Below are 21,041 nucleotides of genomic sequence, written 5' to 3'. Positions count from 1 at the left end.
GTACTTTGACACGTGATGCGATGGCTGAAATCTGATTGGATGGGAACTCCAAAATAAACAGACCTTGCGCACCTAATAAAAAAAGGCTTTAAAATGAAGAGAATAGACTTGAGCACATAGTTATGCAAATCATTGCTCCTGACTCTAACTTGCCACAACACCCATGGTCTTACTGCTTATTGCTAAGGCGTTACATGCTAGCGAATTATCGGAAACATGGTACATGTTAACATTTTGCTTATTTGTCCACCTGACGCTCTTCTAAATCTTTACAGGTGTTTTTTAGTCAGGATTCTGTTCCGTGTTTTCTATTCTTCCAAGTTTCTAATGGTCTGAAGGTTCTTTATACTCTCTGTCTAACCCTTTGTATCTTTAGATTGTTTTCGAGTTTTAGAATATATTTTTGTGTGGATTTTTACTTTCGATTGTTCTAAATTCTCCTCCTCCGAATTTTTTTTTTTTCTGTCAAACTCTAATCTGGTCTTCCTGTGTCCAAGGCTTACCGATGGTTTACATTTTTGATAATCTCTTGATTCTTGACTTTAAAACAGTTATATTTGCCTCATGTAGAATGATCATGATCTGATCAATTTCCTTTAGTTTAATTTTTTATTAAACATAAATTACTAAAAACACTTCCCCCAATTTTGATCCAAATCTTTATTTCAATGTTTTTGTTTAAAGATCTGATCTTTGTCCTAAATTTTAATCAACTGTCTCAAAGTGGTTGTTTTGGAGGTTAAACAAATTCATTGCTAATAACCTTTTCAGTCTTTCCTGCTATTTCAGCATGTAGTCACTTTGCCACCAGAGAGAAAAAACCAACTGCATTCGCCTAAACAAGCAGCTATTAACTGTGGGCTTGCAGTTCGCTGGGGAGTTATAAACTATTATTACAAAAAAAAAAAATTTATCGCACACCAATCCTACATCCAACTAATGATTATACACGCATGTTGAACTACAAAATCATCCACTCTGATGGCATTATGGCATATATATAAAAAAACAATATATTTATCATAAGTAGATACGCTTTACTTTTATGTGACCGATATTTAATATGCAGATAGATTTCTCCTCGTTTCTTAAGCGCTTTCCTTTCAGCACCACATAAAATACAGATTAACATGGCAGAGGTAGAGCTGCATCCACCTCAAAAACAGAACAGAAAAAGAACATTTGGTTTTATTTATCTTTTTGCGCTACAATGGCCTGTTTGTGAAAGGGCCATGGGTTAGTAGTCAGAAGACACATAAATAAATGTATGATTTGTGTGAGAACCAAAGAAATAAAAGCAAACTATCTGTAACATATAGACTTGAAAAGCATCATATTTTTTTCCTATTGTATTGCAAAGCATTGTTCATTCATTCATTTTCTCCCGCTTATCCGTAATCCGGGTCGCGGCTGCTGCCCAATCCTCACAGCACCGTCCCTTACGGTCCCTCTTGCAGGTGGTGAGCCCACGGGAAGGTGGCCCTACGTCACTCCGACGTCACGGACCTTTATAACAGCAAAGCATTGTGTTAAATCAAAATCACACCGCATTGTAATATGGGTGAATCGTAACCCATCAGCAGCATATATATAAATAACCACATGCCTGTACAGCAAAAATATCAGGAATCATTAAGTTTTACTGAAATAATTTTATTTTATATATACATATATCTTTGTCATACACCATATAGAGAAACATGTTCAATATAAATTAACATCAGATCTCCACAAAAAAATTTTCAAGACTGGCACTAGACTGAATTACAGACCTGGGCATAAATTCATGTGTAGAATAGAAATATATATCTATTAGCTTTTCAACAAATAATTTTTTAGCTTGTTTACCAAAAATACAGCTGCTTACATCCAAAGTTCTTTTCTGTATACATCAAAATATATGTTTTTGTACTGGAAATGATTTTCACACCACTTCTATATTTGGTCATGCAGAAAATGTAGAACAGGTCCAGCTTCTCAGTTAATAAGTCATTATAAAGTTTTGCATCTACACACACACACACAACATACTGCAATCATATATAGCATACATGAAGCCAATACTGTGTCATTCCACTTCCGAGCTCTGGAAAAAAAAAGTGTTTGTAAATCAGAAATGTCTAAGTTTTAAAACGACCGTTTAGAAAGAAACAAAAAGTCACATGACGCAAATCGGACGTTCTGCATTGTCGCCTACAAAGTGTCGACATTTTGTATAAAACTCGTAATGAGGAAAAGTAACAGCAACGAGCACGGATTACACTATAAATCTACCTAAAGTGACCACGTCATCATGATAGCGTTTAATGCGAAAGTGCCAAAAGAGCAGCGCTCTGGGAATCTTAAACCTGATACGCGATCAGCTCAAACTACGTTCCTTTAATTCGGGACTTTTCTTTTTTTTTGTTTTAAAAGACTCCGAGTTCTGTTGCTCATTCAAAGTGATTCTAGTATTTGTTTAAAGTGCAGGCACTGTGAGAACATGTCTATTTTCAAGTAGTCTGTCTGGGGGGTGGGGGTGTTTAAAAGGTTTTCGTGTCTCAGAGGGCCGTGAGGGTCTGCAGGATCTCATTCAGGCTCTTGAGGATGTTAGAAGGTTGTGCAGCTGCGTGGTTAAGCAGCGTGGGGCCCATGTGAGTGTGGAGCGCTTGGCACAATTCGGTGGTGACCCCTCTCATGGTGCCACTTCTGCCGTGGACCGTGCCGCTCTTGCAGGAGGAACCCAGGAGGTGCCACAGCAAGGGGAGTACTTTCTGCTCGACCAGCTGGGGTTTGCGGGGGTACAGCTCTCGGACCAGCTCTTTAAAATAAAAAATATAAAAATCCAAATAAACAGACAGTCATGGAAAAATGTGTGGCTAACAGAGATACAGGATTTCATTAAAGAAGCTGTGTATGAACCAATTCTTTCAAATTTTATTGATCTGAAGCAATTTAGTAAAGAAGAGTTTGGCAAAAATGACATTTGGGCCTTGATAAAAAAACAAACAAACAACTAAAAGGATTTACTTTTTACTTGGCAAACTATTTTACAGAAATAACAATATAAAACAATAAAAATAGCTTGTATACGTTTTAACTGATGGTATGTTTAAAAAATTTCCTTTTTTAATTTATTTGTAATTTTTTGTCATTTTTTTCTCGTTATCACGACTTCTCATGATCTTGACATAACAGTCGTTTGTTTCCTCATGATCAGGAATTTGTGTACAGTGTAAGAAAAAATGATGAGGACAACGAAGATCGTAATGAAGAAGTTTATAACAGCGTAGCAGTGACAAAATACACGAAGCACTTTGGGTTCATCGAAGTCAGAAAGAACACAGAGAAAACTCTGCCCAGATATTTTATATTGTTCTTCCCTTTGAAGTATAGACCGGAGTTATCCTTTAAATGTAAATTAGATATAGGACATGTGTGAGGAAACAAAAGGCTGGGGAAGACCATTCTCGGGGCAGAGGTCAGCAGGTGGTAATCACCAGCATTCGAACCTTTGCTGGTGCCGGCCCCCCAGCAGGTCAGGAAGGGGTATTGTGTGAATGATAATCATGGTCTCAGATACCTTTTGGTTAGAGATAGTCCTTGGGGGCTTGCTGCTTTTCCCAGACTGATTAAATTAAGCCTATGACTCTGATTGAGTCTAATGAAATTCTTTATTAGACTACATAACTACTTTATCAATTTGGAGCCGTTTTGCGGATGAGCTGAATTTGATATAGCGTGGGGTGGAATCTGGATTGAGGCAGACTGTAATTCTTACAACAGTCAGATCCCGACCTACGACTTACATTTTGGAGATACGATGGTCACCTTTGGCAAAAAAAATAAAATAAAATAAATAATAATAATAATTATTATATATATATATATATATATATATATATATGACTATGAAAATTGTAGAGTCACACTGAAGGCATTAAGGGCTATTTGACCAAGAAGGAGAGTGATGGGGTGCTGCGCCAGATGACCTGGCCTCCACAGTCACCGGACCTGAACCCAATCGAGATGGTTTAGGGGTGAACTGGACCGCAGAGTGAAGGCAAAAGGGCCAACAAGTGCCAAGCATCTCTCAGGGAACTCCTTCAAGACTGTTGGAAGACCATTTCAGGTGACTACCTCTTGAAGCTCATCAAGAGAATGCCAAGAGTGTGCAAAGCAGTAATCAAAGCAAAAGGTGGCTACTTTGAAGAACCTAGAATATGACATTTTTCAGTTGTTTCACACTTTTTTGTTATGTGTATAATTCAATATATAATTCCACATGTGTTAATTCATAGTTTTGATGCCTTCAGTGTGAATCTACAATTTTCATAGTCATGAAAATAAAGAAAACTCTTTGAATGAGAAGGTGTGTCCAAACTTTTGGTCTGTACTGTATACTGTATATATATATATATATATATATATATATAATATTTTATTTACTTTATTTGTATTATGTAAAATGTAAATGTGTGCCTCTGCGTCGGAACGCATCATAGAGATAAAGATGGCTTTAGATTTTACTTTGATCAGCAGCCCGTTTAAAAATTGTCATCGCAAGTAGTCGATCGCTGAGCCTTTAAAGAGGAAGCGATGTTTGTCACGTCGAGAGCACGAGAAAACGAGAAAGAAAAAAAAAAGGTATATAATGCATTAAGTCCTAAATTATATAAAGCAGCATTTAATAATATGGTACTGAAACAGCTAATAATTCTTATGAATACACAAACCACAGTAAAATGACTGCATCTTGCCGACATCATGGTTTCATATTTTTTAAAAGCAGTTTATATTAGATAGCCATATAAATGTTGCAGAAAGGATTGTGGTGATCAGATTTGTGGAGTTTCGGGTCGCATACCTGCAACTCTCTCAACAAGGTCCAGTTTAGCCTTCCCGCTGAGAAACTGCGCCTTGGTGCAGAACGGCTGAAGGAGTAAAGTGTTGTCTGGAGGGGGGAATAAATGAGCAAAGGGTTCAGAAAGATGTTCTTATACTGATTCGTTTCCATAGTAAGAATCATCCAGGAGATGGAGATGCAGGACGTTATATATGATCCAAAAAATCCCAATAATAATAATAATAATAATAATAAAAAAACGTCTTTTATTAAACATTGAAAAGTTATTTGTTTAAAATAGAACAAATTCCAATAAGCAGATGTTGATTTGAAAGAGAAGAAAAGAAGCATCAGGTACCAAGAACTTCAGTTAAAGTAGAGATACACATAAAAAAATGTATTAATAATAAATAAATAAATAAATAAATAAAAACACGTGCGCATTTTCGTTTGAGTAAAAAAGTACGCATTTAAAATGAAGTGAAGTAAAAGTCTCCTCAAATAGAAATACTTCAACAACAGATGCGCGAAAAAGCTACTCGAGTACCGTAACGAATTACGTTGACTTCATTACTGTAACTGTAACTACTGTAACTATAAACCGCATGAAGTTCAGGAGAAATAGGAACTCACCCAGGTTGTCCATCAGAGCGTGTATGGCGGCCGCTGCAGCCGCGTAGATGGCGTCGTTCTTTGAGTTCAGGTGGTTGTCCACTACGGCGGGGACGAGGATATACACCACTTGAGCCAAGTTGTCCTTCAGCAACCTGATGATCTTCCGTAAGGCCTCCAGCGCATAAAGATTCACTTTGCTGTTTGACTCCTGCAGCCTTTCTTTGAAAGCGTCGAACACCTGGGCGAAGAACAGAAACGGTGTCACTTTGCTTAACTCGCTTGCGGCCCACGAAACCCCCCTGAGCTGCCTTCTACATCGATCCAACAAATCGGTCATTAAAAAGAAACCTCGTCATTTCGTTTTCTTAGAACGGATAAAAGCACTAAAATGAAGCAGGAAAAAAATTACCGGGAACATGTTCCGCGTGACCATGCATTGGTTGCCTTCGCAGTCAGAAACCAGCTGGTCGATGCCCTTGATTCGTTCGCGGAAGTCTTTAGAAGCCAGCAGCGCTTTAAGCTGCTTGACATACTCCGTCTTGTCTGCAATGCTGTGGAATTGAGCTTTGCTGTTGTCTTTGCTAAAATATAGGACAAAAAAACCCACAAAAAAACTGCAATCAAATAAAAAAAAAAGAATAAAAATCAAAGATTTTAAAAATCCCTGAGCTTTAAAAAGGTACCTGCTGGAGATCTGAGGTTCGCGAGTCAGAGACGAGGCACGTACCAGTCTGCTGCCAGATAAGGAGCGCCTGCCTCGAGCCGAAGGAGCATCCTGAGGCATCTCGCCCAGTCCCTAAACACGATTACAGGATCAAATAAAGAAAAAACAAACAGATCTACCGTGGATTAATGTGTGGTCAAACACGTGTTCTGAATTCGAAACCTTGGTCTTCAGAGTGACGACAATGTCCCTGACAGTTGCCAGGTCTTTGGCGGGGATGTACTTTTCCATTATTTTATCAAAGTCGCGGTGAGACGACAAGAACAGAAGCATTTGTCGGCCGAAATATCTGAAAAAGCGAAAAAGTGAAGCAGCAAAAGAAAAAAAAAACCATCAATAAAACTATTTACAAGGTTGAGAAGTGGGTGATATACAGAGGGAAAGGTGGTGAAATCAGTGCTCACCTGGTTTCTTGTGAAGAGTCTTGTGCCAGCTTGGAGACGGCAGGTAGGATTCGGTCAGTGAGATCTTTAGTTCCGGAGAGTAAGCGTCCGCTGCCAATCTTCTCAACCAGAGTAGCCAAGTGCTGAGCGGTGCACTTCCTTATGACGGCGCTCAAGTGACTGTTAACAAAAACCCAGAAAAGAGAAAAACAAATGCCTTTTATGAATCACATTTTATTATAGCGCTCAAATAATTAGGGTAATTAAAGCTAAGTGGTCTAAAACAGCTACAGGGCTGTAAGAGTCATTATATGCTGTATGGCCAAAAGTTTGTGGACACCTAACCTTAAACCAGGTGCGTACTGTGCAATTTTGGCCACGATTTGGTCGTCTGAGGCATTTCCTTCGATAAGCGACCGTCAAAACCAAGACCCGATAGGCGCTGGTGGACAGTGATGAAGTGAATCTCGTGAATCTCTCGTTAAATGATTAAAATGATCATTTAATCATCATTCCATCATTAGGTTGCTGTGCTAAGAGTAACGTTCGAGTCTTTTCACGTAAATTGAGTTGATTAAGCGAAGAGTCTTGCGACAAAAAAGGATAATAATAAGCCATAATATAGCCATAATAAATCATAGTACTTGGGATGCTTAAATACATTGAAAAACAAATAACATGCTTTTTAAAAGCGAGTGAGATGGACAGTACAGCAAGAAGAAAGACTTTCTGTGTTTGTAAGATGTTTTTCTGCCAGCTAGCATTAGCGATTAGCTTTGCTACCAGCAGTTTTTTTCTTGTGTGTGTTTTACTGTCGTTCTGTCTGACATTATGACCGCTGAGATCCTACAGAGTGACATGGGGATCATGTTCGTACAGTCTGACGAGCAACAACGCTGAAAAATATTGACTGTTACAAATCGCACATTTTATTTGATATTTTTTCCTTCCATTGAACATTTGGTTCCAATTTTATAGCTCGACTCTTTTCAGTGAAGGCGTATTGTCTGAGCGCGTTTGTGTTTATTCGGCTGTAACCACTAAACTGGAGACTCGGTAATAGAAAAATATTGTAGAGAAAACGATGGGTTATATTGAAAAAAAAAGGTGTAGCAATTTAATTTTTTGCTGGTTGACTGCTTGTCTTCTAGGTAAAAAATTGACCAAAAAAAAAATCAATAGTATAAAATCTGCAAATCCAGGACTCTATTGTAACATCATGCCTGGGTCGGGACAGAAATCGGTCCTGATCGATTTCAACAGCAATTTGAAACGTACCCGATTCCTCCGGTGAGCAGGGCATTCATGCTGCGTATAGGTGTGCAGTTCTGCACCATGCTGTCCAGCGCTGCATCCACGTCCTGTCTGATGAACACATTCAACTCTCCTGCTTTAAGCAGCAGAACTTTGGCTGTTGCTTCCAGCTCCTGGTCCATTCCCTTCTGTAGGCTGGCGTAGAGCTCTCCTAAAGTCACCACGGCGATGCGGGACACTCCGGAACGCAGGTTCCGAACCTACAGCACACCGAGGGTTTTAAACAAACCAGACTTTTACTAAATACCAACACAACCTTTATACACTCAATTCCAGACTTCAAATCGGGAGCACTGTAAAGTTTCATGACGTGTTAACACATTTTTTCAGCAAACAAAATTGTCTTGACCATATCTGGAGCTGAAGTCTCCTCTACTTAGCATAGAATGTCATTAAAAAAGAAAAAAAGAAAAAAAGAATTAAATTAACATACTAGAGGTCCACCGATAGCTGATTGCAGGAACAGCAAAAATCCATACCAATAGTTTTTCTGAGTTGCGTTATATAATACGAGAGCGGCCTCTAGAGGCGAATCACTGACTCCACTTGTTTATTTCAAGTGTCCTTTTTAACTCATTTTGCATGCAACCATTTATATTTATTTGGAGTGATAATTTTTTGTTTCAGTTTCAATGCACGTCTGTTATTTTTATCAATATTGATTAATATCATTAATATATTCAAATATAATTAAAGTTCAGTTGTATTTTTATTTAATTATTTTTTTAATCCAAAATCCATAAAAAAAAAAAAAGGTTTACCGGTTATGGGCAAGTATGATCCTTACTATCCTTATCGCTAAAACCCGGTATTGGTTAACCTCCAGTATTAACCTCACCTTTAATCGTTTGGACACAGGGTCATCAAAAAAAATGAGTGGCTTACCTCTTGAATCAGGGCGAGGCAGACCTCATGAACCCTACTACTCAGCACATCAGAGTGATAGCGGGCCAAACAGCGCAGGGACTTGAGCCCTTCGATTTTCTTCTCCCTGTATAAAGAGAGAGGAGTTATATCTATACACTGTATATTAGAGACGAGTATCTCGATGCATATCCACCAATACGATACATCAATAATACATAATATTGCGATACAATTCAGCCTGATTGCGATGCGCCGCGATCCGATTTCGATTTGATTCATCCGAATGTGATTCAATTGGAAGAAAAAAAGATGCTGTGCAATTCAATATGAGACAGATAGTTTGCTTTTATTTCTTTGCTTCATACATTTACTTATGTACTTATTTATCTATCCAGCTACCAAGAGCATTAGATGGGTTTTGCCCATTCGGCACAGTTCAGGAAGTCAGGAATCGAGCTCACTCAAGTTTTCACCCCTTTGACTTGGCAAACCAGGTCTTCCTGCAGCTCGGTTTGTGCCTAAATGAATTGTCATGTTGTGAGGATCTAATGTTTTTTTGTCTAAACGTTTTGTCTAACGGCCAGTTTTCCACATACAATTTGCCATATGGTGTATTAAATTACACAACATTCATATTAAAGAAACTGAACACTGATCTTCTAGCTGTGGTTTGAAGTATTTGAGTAAATGTACTTCGTTACTGTGCTTAAACAATTTTTTTGCAGAATTTCTAGTTTTAATGCGCATCAAAGATAAACGTCACTTTTACTCTCTACTCGAATCGACTTTTAGCCATTTTGGACCTTTTTTTTTTTTTTTTTTTTTAGAAATTCATTAACAGCAGACATTTAACACGTAAAGCTTGTGACCTCGTGGGTTTGACAAGAACACTTTTAATAAATTATTTATTGTTATTTTATTATTCATTAATTTTCATTTTTCATCGGTTCTAGACTCACCATTCATCCGAGCTGAGCAGTCTGAAGCTCTGAGAAAGAGCTAGCTCTGGTCTGGAGAACGGCCGCAACTCCATCTGCTCGTTGGGATCCTTCTTTGGGGTAACGGGCACGATTTCATCTAAATGGAAAGTATGGAAGCAGAAATACTCTCATATATGGGCTTCCTGTTCTTTTGCGTTTTATGTACAGCGAATAAATGAATAAATGAATGAATGAAGGATAAAAAAAATTAATTCACTTCGACTATTTGTTAAATTTTATTTCATCGATTTCATTTGTGCCAATTTAATCGACTACTCGAATTAAATCACTAATAAAAAACTGCATAATTGGATTTATTCCATTTTATGTGTATATTTTTTCTTATTTGAATCAAGCAAGCATTTAATTAAAAATGTATTTCAAAATGTAAACTGTTGCTGTTCACAAATGCTTATAATAATAAATGACGTTAAAGAAAACAAAAGATAAACAATTTGAGGTTTTTCATTTCTTTCCCTAACTGTGTACCGAAATTGAACTGTGTACCGTTACACCCTTAATGGAAATTTTTTTTTTCTCAACTATACCTTTAAAGAAAAAAATCCTTGATATACATTAAAGTATTACCAGAGCCGTTGGGTTGCGTTCTGGTCAGACTGGGAGCTCGTCTCGGCCGTGGAAGGGTGTGTCTACTCGGGAGGCGTGTAGGGGGGCTAGGCTGATAATGGGGACTGATACAGTTTTGTTGATTTTGGGACCCCTGTGCATTTCTAGGGCTGGAGGGCGATTCCCTGGTGAGGCTTTCAAGCTTAGTGGAGGGTAGAACACTGCCGTTCAACTGCAACTCAGCTGGGAACAGGAAGGGAACGATAATGACTCCAGAGCATGAACATGAGAAGAAGCATTCATGTCAAACTCTTACCTTTCAGAGACGCTGCTTCATCTGCCTCAGCTGTTACACGTCTAAGGCTCTGCCTCATTCGCGGCGAAGGCTGGGATTCCGGATGTTCTAACCGATGTTGCCGCGTCTTATCCCTTGCGTAATTGGACAGTTTCACCCGCTCCTGTAATTACAAGTTTGTAAGATGGCGTAAATTGAACCATTTTAATTGAATACTCAAACCGTATCGAGTTTTACTGGTCCCTCAATCTCAAGACACCTTTATTTAAAATACATGTACAATAACTATAACTTTAGTGTTAGATCTTAAGGTTTTTTTATTCAGTGCCACTCAAACAGGAAGTGAACTTGGGGAAATTTTTTTTAATAAAATCATGAAATCTCAAGATTCTACACAGGATCCAATTAACAGAAGTTCTAATTAATAATAAATTCTAGGCCATGCATAGAGAAAATCCTTACTTGAGCATGAGATTCTGTAACCATTGCTTCATCGGGTTCAGCGCCGTCATCGGATTCTGCATGACTTCCCGATACAGCATGACCATACACACCAGCTGGTGGCTCCCATGGGCCTTTTTTTAAAGACTCCTCCCGCTCAGGACATGCTGCCACGTCAGGACGGCTTGGAAGAACTGTGGAGACAAAAACTCCTGCAACGCATATACGACATCCGTTTTTTTAAGGACCAAAGCATAAAAACTCCATACAACACCTTTTTCCCCCCAATAGAAGAGATTGCACAAACCTTTCCCAACTACTCCTTCAGACATGTCGCTGACCGAGGAGGCCTTCGTGCTGTATATCTGCGATCCTGATCGACAAAGAGCCAGTGACTAATTAACAAATAATATTCAATACTTTAGGATACACGTATAGAGTAAAACTTTGACCCAAAAGCAACTTCCAGATCTTTCTGTTGGCTATAAAACAAATTCTAAGCATGACCTCCTCTCTTAAAGCCATATAATAATAATTTAAAAAAATGTAGGCAACGTCTGTAATGATGCAAATATTACATGATAGAAAGCTGATAGTGAGTTCCTATGATAGATCAGCCGTAGGTCTATCACAGCGAGCCTAAGTAATGGAAGTCTGTGAAGGTTTGAAAAGATGTGGATTCAGGTGCCTCAGAGGAGGCATATTCTGAAGTTTACCCTCCTCAGTCAGCAGCTGTTACAATAAGATTTGATATGGTACAATGAGATACAATAAGAACATACACTACAATAAAATCAAATAAGAACTTTATTCCTTGTGCCCGAGTCTGCTTCAGATTGGTAATGCACATTCTGAGATACTGCACAGGGTATTATATTAACGAACACTGTAATTATTGTAAAGCTGAAACGTTTCCTCGAGTAATTCAAATACAAAAAAAAAAATAAATCATCGAAAGCATCAAAATATTTTGCCTCGGTGCTTCGTTTAGTCCACTGAACTACACACGCAGCACTGTTTCCTCACGGACGATTATTACTGACGCACCTCCCGCTAAACTCTGGAGCGCTCTGGACGGGTAAACAGAAGACGCCGCAGAATGAAAATATGGAAGCCTGCCACATAAATACAAAACAAAAAAAGTTGTCTAATTCAGAGGTTTTTTTTTCTCGCAATTCCTTTTAGCCAATCGCCCGGCGTCACTCCCTCTGTAGTGGCAAAAAGTTTTACGCATTAAAAATGCAATTTCAGCAAAAAATTAAAAATAATTTTTATAAAAAGGAAACTCTTTCCTCTTGTGCATTTAGTGTTGTTCTTTAATAAAGAAAAACTGCTTTTTATCCGATTACTCGATGGAAAAACCGGCAAAATGCTCGATTACTAGAATAAACGATAGCTACAGCTACAGGGTCGGTGTTCATTGTGTCAGCTACTGAAAGGGGAAAAGTTACAGAGTTTGATGGCCACTGTGGCGTTCTAGCAAGGTGGTCTGTGTGGGACTTGGTAAATAAAAAACCTCTGGAAAATGTGACAAAAAAAATCGAACATGGACTAAACTTCTAATTAAAATACGCACTACATTTACATACACATCAATTCACCTCTAGCGGGCCGCAAAGCTCTGAGCGGCTCACGGCCTGAAGGTCTCGTGTGGGGAGGCGAAGGTACGTCTCGCTGCTTCTCTTCCGCTGCTGCTCCGTTCGAATAAGATACTTTCTGACCGACAACACTGACGCTCACATCCGGTTGGACGCCTGCGAAACATTTCACATTACACTTGATACATTTAATATGGTGGAAATATGGGGTGTGGCAGCCTGGTGTAGGTTGATGTACCTTGAGGACTTGCTTCCATGGAGAAAGGAGTTTTCTTTTTCCCAGATGGCACTCTGGCTATACATGCTTTTCCTGTGGAATTCCCAGGGCTATGGAGGTGAATATAAGAATAAGACATTATCTATATGGAAGCAGTATTTTAAAATCGAAAACTGATAAAAATAAATAAATAAATGAGCACCTGCTGTGAGTGCCATTGATGGTGGGAGTAGTGGGGGAGTAGAGGCTAGATAGGCTGCTCTCGCTCATTGGGCTCGTCACAGATGGAGAAGTCTGAGAGGATGAGTCGAAGTTTGGTTCGAGTTTAACAGCCGAGTCTGGACTGTCCGGATCTGGCTCGGAGCCGCTCATGCTCACCTTTGCCCGCTTCTTAGCTGCGCTGTTACGCAACGAGCGTAGAGAGTTCATCATCTATTTAAAAAAATAATAATTATAAAGATTTTTACCCCTAATAAATAAAATCAACCAAATAGTTATTTTGTCAAATTCCTAAAGAAAATTATACCTTTTACACTATAACATGGGCGCATGTTTGGTCATTAGGCAACAGTCTACAGATATTATAATACTGCCATAACGTGGAAGTTACATCTATTTTATTCGCATTGAGTTCATTAGACCGTCTCTCTCACCTCTTCCTTGTCCACCGGCTCTTCATCAGGTTCCTGCAGGCTCATGGACGTCAAGTCGAGGTGGAGATTCCTGCTACGCTGGTCTCTCGGCTTGGCTGCGTCCTGCGCAGACAGCTGCGTGACTGGAGAGACGGGTGGAGAACGCCTGACTGCGTTCATAGCCTGAGCGAACGATGCGGAGGAAGCGGTCCGAGACGCGTGCTTTGGAGAACACCTGGTGGAGCCAGCATCACCTGCATGGAGTAGCTGAGGTTCAGTTCACTCGAAACTTAAAACGTAACCCCCGCGAGTTTCGGGGACCACTGTATAATAAAATATTATTTTATATATCATTTATACCAAGCAGGCATTTTATTTATAGTTGTTTGAAAAAAACGTAAACTGTTGATGTTCACAAATTTACAGTGAAAGTATTCACATTTTGTTATGTTACAGTCGTATTCCAAAATAGATGCTTAAAATCTTTGCAAATGTATTAGAATAAAAAAAAAAATCTCACGTACATAGGTTTTACATAGAATAGCGTAATTTATGTACGAGTTAAATCAAGTACAAACGTATTCACAGCCTTTGCTCAATACTTTGTTGAAGCAACTTTGCACCAATTACAGGCTTAAGTCTTTTTGAGGATAATGCTACAAGCTTGGGGAGCGTTGATGCACAGCCATTTTCAGATCTCTCCAGAAATGTTTATTCGGGTTCCAGTCTGGGCTCTGACTGGGCCATTTAAGGACATTCACAGAGTCGACCCGTGGGCTAGATTTTTTATTTTTTTATTCGCTCTGTACTCAGGGTCGTTGTCCTGCTGGAAGATGAACCCCAGTCTGAGTTTCAGAGCAGGTTTTCATCCAGGATGTCTATGTGCCCTTTACCTTGATCTTGAAAAACATTCCCAGAGCATGATGCTGCCACCACCATGATTCACTGTAGGTATGGTATTGGCAAGGTGATGAGCGGTGCCTGGTTTCCTCCAGACATGACGTTTGGAATTCAGGCCAAAGAGTTCAATCTTTGTTTCTCAATCATTGTTTTCCTTCAGCAAACTCCAGACGGGCTGTCATGTGCCTTTTACTAAGGAGTGGCTTCCATCTGGCCACGCTACCATATAGGTTTGATTGGTGGAGTGCTGCAAAGATGGTTGTTCTTCTGGAAGGTTCTCCTATCTCTATAGAGAAATGCTGAAGCTCTTTCGGAGTGACCATCGGGTTATTGGTCACCTGCCTGACTAAGGCCCGATCGATCAGTTTGGCCAGGCGGCCTGCTCTTGGAAGAGTCTTAATGGTACCAAACTTCTTCCATTCCCCAGATTTGTGCTTCGATACAGTCCTGTCTCTAAGGTCTACAGTCAATTCCTTAGACTCCATAGCTTGGATTGTGCTCTGACATGCACTGTTAAATGTGGGACCTCATACAGACAGGTGTGTGCCTTTTGCCTTTCCAAATCTTGTCCAAAACTGCATTTAGCACAGGTGGGCTCCAATCAAGTTGTAGAAACATCTTAAGGATGATCAGTGGAAACAGGATGGCAAAGGCTATGAATAATTATGGGCATGTGATTTTTTTCATTTATTATTTTTAATACATTTGCAAAGATCTCAAACGCACTTCGTTTGTAGAATTTTGAGAAAAATTATTTAAATCCAATTTGGAATAAGGCTGCAACATAAAATGTGGAGAGCAGTGAATACTTTATGGGTGCACTGTACATACTTTGACACTTTGACTCCAGTTAAGTAATTACCGGTATTGTTCCTCCATGGACTGGGATCACCGTGTAGTGGGCTCATCTCCCGAATGTTCGGCCATGTGTTGGACATCGAGAGTGCAGAGTCAGCATGGCTTCTACGAGACAGTGTGGGCGTTAATTGTACCCCTGGAAGAGTGGCGAGGGGATAGGAGGGCAGCAGAAAGGAGCCAGGGGGAGTGGGATTGGACGGAAGAGAAAAAGTACGCTCCACATTGGCATTCCCAGACCCTGGCAGCCGACCCGTCCTGGGAACACCTGCAATATAGAGAACGTCCACTGGTGAAAACTGTGCTCGGAATGATTTTTGCAAGTACAATGCTCTCTGTGACCTACACTACATTTTATTCAACTTAAAACCACTCCAGGAGGAAAAAAAGAATTGACATTCTGTGTAAAATATAATCTGTGAGTCACCTCTGTCAGCATCGCTGGAACTGGCTGCTATAAAAATGTCCGGGTTCGAGTCTAAGCTGCCGCTTCGACGAAGTCGGACTGTGGTTTCTCTGCGCCGACTCGAGGAACGTGACTGAAGTGGTTCTGTTAATCCTACATGACATAAGAGACAAAAATCTGTTTCCATTACCATATGAAACTAAAGTGGAGGTCATCCGTTGTGCCCATTATTTAATCGCATTAATAGTTGATTGCTGGAACCATCTGAAAAAAATCTATACTGCTAGTTTTTCCGGGTTGGGGTATACAGTACGAGAGCGGCCTCTAGAGGCAAATCACTGACGTGTTTATTTCAAGTGTCTTTATTTATTCATGCAGTGTTACTTTTTGTTTCAGTTTGAATTGGCAAGTAAGATCCAACTAAGCTATCGGTAAAATCCACTTTCAAGTGTTGGAAACAACTGCTAAATCCTAGGACTGTAATGAGGACTGAAAATCTCAATTCAACAGCCATTTTTTTTTTTGCTTTCTGTTCTCCAACACGTAGCACATCTTTACCTGGTTTGTTTTAAACGGGACTTTACGGGAGTATTCTTGGGGTCTGAAAAAGGCGCTTTACTGCTCTCGTTTATGCAACGCTTAGGCACAAAGAATCCTTCATAAAGATCCTCGTTCCCCCTCACCTGAATAAGCGGCATTTTATTATTTAGAACGTGACCAACGATTTCTCCTTGCTAAACCGTTTCTCGAGCGTGTTCTTTCTGCTCCGCTGCTGCTACGTAAATATGAAGGAGACCGAGGCGTGCCCTGAGAGTCACATACAATACAGATTAACATGGCAGAGGTAGAGCTGCATCTTCCTGGAGACAGAAGAGGTAAAGAACTACAAAGGCCTGTTTGTGAAAGGGCCATGCTGTCTGTCTAAACCGAAGCAATAAAAGTGAACTGTCTGCACCACATTGAATTGCATAGCATCATAGTTTTCCATAGAAACACATTGCATTGAATCGCATTCGTGTTGAATCAAATGGAAATCGGATCGCGCCGCATCATAACGGCTGCTTCGCTTCTCTCGAATGTATCGTATTGTTGGCTATGCATCGGGATGCGAATCGCATCGGGCCTCGGTTATAGAGATGCGCATCTGTAATCTAGAAGAGTGAACACTTAGCCATGTGGCATGGGGTTAACCTTTAAGGATGTGTCACTACTTGTGCAAAAAACATTATTAGAAGAAACAAACTGCACATGAAAATAGAAAAAGAGGGAGAAGGAGAGAGAGAGAAAAGAAATTGAAATCTTACCAGAATGGGTAACACAGGTTTCCTGATTCAGCCTAATGGAGGTAGTGGGATCATCAAGGCTTGACTTTAAAAAAAAATAAAATAAAATGATAAAAAAAAATAATAAATTTACATGTCACATATACAGTACAGCACAGCGAAATTCTTTCTTTGAATATCCCAGGGATGGTGGGAAGCTGGGGTCAGAGCGCAGGGTCAGCCATGATACAGCGTCCCTGGAGCCCACAGGGTTAAGAGCCTTTCTCAAGGGCCAAACAGTGGCAGCTTGGTGATATTGGGGCTTAAATCCCAACCTTGCGATCAGTAACCCAGTTTTGCTTTGCAAAAACATTGAACTGCTATGTACATTCTATGGCCACGGTGGTTGAGGTTCTGCCCAAACTGCTGCCACATCTGTCTAGTATGTGTCTTTCCATGACCTTCTGATACAATGTTAGATAAAAAAAAAAGCCTATGATTTATGAAGTGAACACCACCTGACCTTGTGAAGGCACACAAACATCTAAACAATCTAGTGGAAAGCTTTCGAGGGAAGCACGTTGGTTAGATCACCAGGAAAGGAGAAATGAATCTGCAACGAGATTTTCCACCAGCACATTTGGGGGCTGGTGATATATAGTGTATTTACTCAGCAATTTGAAAACAATTATTTAGTAGTTTTGATCAGAACTGATGAGGCTGATAAAAAGATTTAACCGAAAAAATTTTAACAAACGTGGTACTAATTCTAAACACTGGATGAGGGTTAACGCAGCACAGTGTCACTTTAATATCAGCACGAGCACTTTATTAAAAACCACGGCAAAAAGTTCAGTTTGGTGTCCGGATGATTTGCGTAACTGTAAACAGGGTAACTACTTAGTTCTTGCATGTACTTCAGGGACGTCTTTAGAAAAAATTGAATCGCTGTGCTAATGATCCACGGCGTGGCCTTTGCCGAGGGCTCGGGTATCGTGAAGGTAAACAAAACATATTTGGTGGCGCTGTGGGAGCCTGTAACCGGATCACTGCACTGTCTGTGTGATCGATGACCCTTTAGGAGCAATCTTTTCTCGTTTCTGAGCAGCATGTTAACAATCCTGGCATGGCAACCAGATTCCATGAGTCAGCATGTTGAATGGTCCGGAGCACTCGGATATTGAACTAACCCTTTAAAAAATAAAAATAAGTTTGGGCCTTTGGAAGAACTACATGAAACTATGGCTGAAAATGATGAGAAACACAATGACCTTTCACTCTTTGAAGAGTGTGGATTTAATCTGGAAAGAATCTCAGATTACAGGAAGCCACACTTCGTCTATCTGATTTCTCAACACCTCCACATTTGGTAGAAACCCTCGGCAGCTTCATATTACAGCCACCATTTCCCCAAAGTGTCACCTCCAGCTGATCCATGACACTCACACACCTTTGATTAGGCCACCGGTCTAATTAGAAAAGTTAAAAATAAATAAATTGAAGAAAAAAAAATAATAAATCACCCAATGGTGCATCATTGGTAATGATATTTAGAAGGTCGTGAGTTTAAATACCACCAGGACTAAGCTGCCATCACTGGGCCCTTGAGCAAGGCCCTTAACCTTGAACTGCTCAGTTGTATGAATACAATAAAATGGATAAGTCCGTCGGCCAAATGCCATGGATGTAAATGTAATTAATGAAGAGAAAAAGACTGGATTACATACTAAATTCCACACTTTAAAACAATGCAATTTCATTTGTCGAGCACTTTTAACAACGGACATTGTCCCAAAAAAAGACTTTTTACAGAAATAAAGGTTATAAAATATAAATTCATAAGTTTAGTGCCTATAAGTTTATCTCTAATGAGCGATCCAGTGGCGACCATGGTGAGGAAAAACTCCTTGAGATGGTATGGGGAAGAAAAAAAAACAGGCTCAAAAGGGAAACCGTCTTCGTCTAAATGTAGTGTTTATAATAATTACAATCCAAATGTACATTTATTTAACAAATCCCTCACTTAGTCGAGAACCAGAACTTGCTGTTCCACATTTAGAAGCTAAAATATCGGGGGGTCTGACTGGATGCTGAGGCTTTCCTCCGAATTGCGTTCAAAATGCAAGACATGAGTGAATCCCTCACCTTATCGGACATCTTTCCATTCACTGCACTGCAGGGTTCCTGAGTTCCTGCAGACGGAAGGCTTGACCTCTCCCATGGCAGCTTGTTTTTACCAGCACTCACGATCCTCCTTTGCAAAGGCGTCTCGTCCGCCAGCGACCCGAGACTGTTGTAGGCGCTCAGCCCTTCAGAAATCGCGTCGGTCCTGTGACTCCTCGCGCTGTTCGCTCTCCCTCCGTTAAGAATCCACTCCAGATCGGCCCCAGAACCGAACTGTGGAGTGCGCCGCTGGCCAGGTTTGGGGATGACCAGCGCGTATTCCACCGTACCGTCCGCAGATAGCCGAGGAAGGATGTGCCTGGCCCTCCGTGCCTGTACGGCGGCCATGAGACCCTCGGCTTCACCGGTGAGCTCTACACGGTCTATAGCCTTCGTAATCGGCTGCTTCTTGCCCGTGTCCAGGCAGTAATCAAAAACAGCGAAGAGCTCAAGAGCCGCGTGACGCACCCTCTTCTTGCTGTCCGCCAGACAAGGAGCCACCAAAAAACAAAGGTGCGGGATGTTGAAGTCCTTCCTAGGGTGTGCCAGCATGGCCGCCGTAATGATATTGAGAACATCTTCTCTGACTCTTGAGTTTTTGTGCTTCAGGTGGCCGGTCACGAGATCAAGAACTTTCTGCGGCCCGACGATCCTCATGAGCTGCCGGAAAACGTTCATGTATTCGTTGCGTAGCACGGTCAGCGTGTCCCCCAGGGTTTTGAGGGCCACCTGGACAATCTGCTTGTAATACCGGTCCACGTCGTAGTCCAGCCTTTGAACGAGAAGGTTCAGGACCTGTAGAGCGCCATACAAGACTTTGAAGTTGGTGTCGTCCAGGAGCTGGTGTAAAAAGCAGACAAACTCTGCAATACTGTCAAAGGAGACCGTTTTCATGTCCAGCTCGGACAGGAGGGTTTTCAGCTCTTCAACCCCATTCGTTCGATTCTGGTAGTTCTCATGGTCGAGGAGCTGCTCATGTAACTCCGGAGGGATCAATCCATAAATCATCGTTGACGCCCGCTCGTCAGGGTCTCGCCCACAGCCTGCGGGTTAAGCTGCCACAGATTTGTCGAGATTTCACAAAGCTCATCTCGATAACGGAAAGGTCTCAAGAATTTATCAAAAAACTGAACAAATTCTGCTCAGGATGGACTGCAGGAACTTCACCAAGACAACATTGTACTGACGTTCTGCCATGAGTTGTGGCCAAACAAGTAAACATACAGGTCTAAACAACCTGTAACTTTATTTATTTATATTTTTCAGCCAGATCATGAAGCTCTACAAAACCGATAGTCAAGGCACTGAAGGATTCTGCTAGTACTAGTTATTTACTGGTGTTACCTTTAAGACTCTCCAGGACCAAGACAGGAGAAGACAAGAAAAATAAACTGGCTATACATTTCTTTTAAGGCAAGAATTTGGCTCGCGTTGTCCCTAAGTCCCTACCAAAACCTTTCTTGCAGGACAAGCAGACAATCTATGTCCACTTTCCACCATGTCTAACGTGGACATGCACGAACACAACACACACTCTCCCACTCCCACGCCTCGCTAATGAATTACACCGAGCTTAGTTTTCTGTTCTGTTGAACTCCAGACTCGAGGTGTTGAGGCTCGGGTTCTTGTTTGCAGCTTTACTTGAGGTCCACCGCGGCTCTGCTCTTTTCTTTTTTCGCGACGCTCACGGTGGTGTGTTTGGAATCAAAATGGCGCAGCGTGTCACAAACCAACCGCTTCCATGGTGACGCCGTGTCTCGGAAGCAGTCTGAAGCGCACAGCTGTATGCAGCTGTACACATTTCATTTAGATTTCCAAAAAATATATATTCGATTATATTACAATATATCTTTAAAAAAACCCTTTATACTCGGTTTCTAGTGGGGATTATCATTTGCTCCGTACATTCCTGCAGTGGAACCGATTGCGCACGCGCGCGCGCGCACGAACACACACACACACATACACACACATACACACACAAATCTCAGTGGTGT

The 21,041-nt window shown here is 40.7% G+C and overlaps 2 protein-coding genes across 2 annotated transcripts in view; one reads left to right on the top strand and one right to left on the bottom strand.

Annotated features, from left to right (window-relative positions):
• The window catches only part of soul3 (heme-binding protein soul3), a 26,998-nt gene extending 17,247 nt beyond the window's left edge, over positions 1-9,751 (top strand). The window contains exon 3 of the mRNA XM_083550549.1: positions 9,682-9,751. Within this exon, the coding sequence (XP_083406675.1) occupies positions 9,682-9,720 (39 nt within the window). The 3' untranslated portion in view covers positions 9,721-9,751. The remainder of the gene's footprint in view (positions 1-9,681) is intronic.
• togaram1 (TOG array regulator of axonemal microtubules 1) lies at positions 2,392-21,041 on the bottom strand. The gene is made up of 22 exons (XM_083550421.1): positions 19,027-21,041; positions 16,924-16,987; positions 15,641-15,772; positions 15,221-15,481; positions 13,480-13,712; positions 13,029-13,258; positions 12,848-12,936; positions 12,613-12,765; positions 11,319-11,384; positions 11,033-11,223; positions 10,592-10,733; positions 10,297-10,518; positions 9,688-9,805; positions 8,747-8,852; positions 7,826-8,061; positions 6,569-6,727; positions 6,327-6,453; positions 6,124-6,236; positions 5,850-6,021; positions 5,459-5,678; positions 4,847-4,933; positions 2,392-2,800 (listed from the first exon to the last, which is right to left on the bottom strand). Exons 1-22 carry the CDS (start codon positions 20,050-20,052, stop codon positions 2,541-2,543), a joined length of 4,407 nt encoding a protein of 1,468 aa, XP_083406547.1. The 5' UTR covers positions 20,053-21,041; the 3' UTR covers positions 2,392-2,540.

This window comes from Silurus aristotelis (assembly GCF_946808225.1).
Source record: "Silurus aristotelis genome assembly, chromosome: 9".
Lineage (NCBI taxonomy): Eukaryota > Metazoa > Chordata > Actinopteri > Siluriformes > Siluridae > Silurus > Silurus aristotelis.
This window is presented reverse-complemented; position numbering and strand designations above follow the sequence as displayed.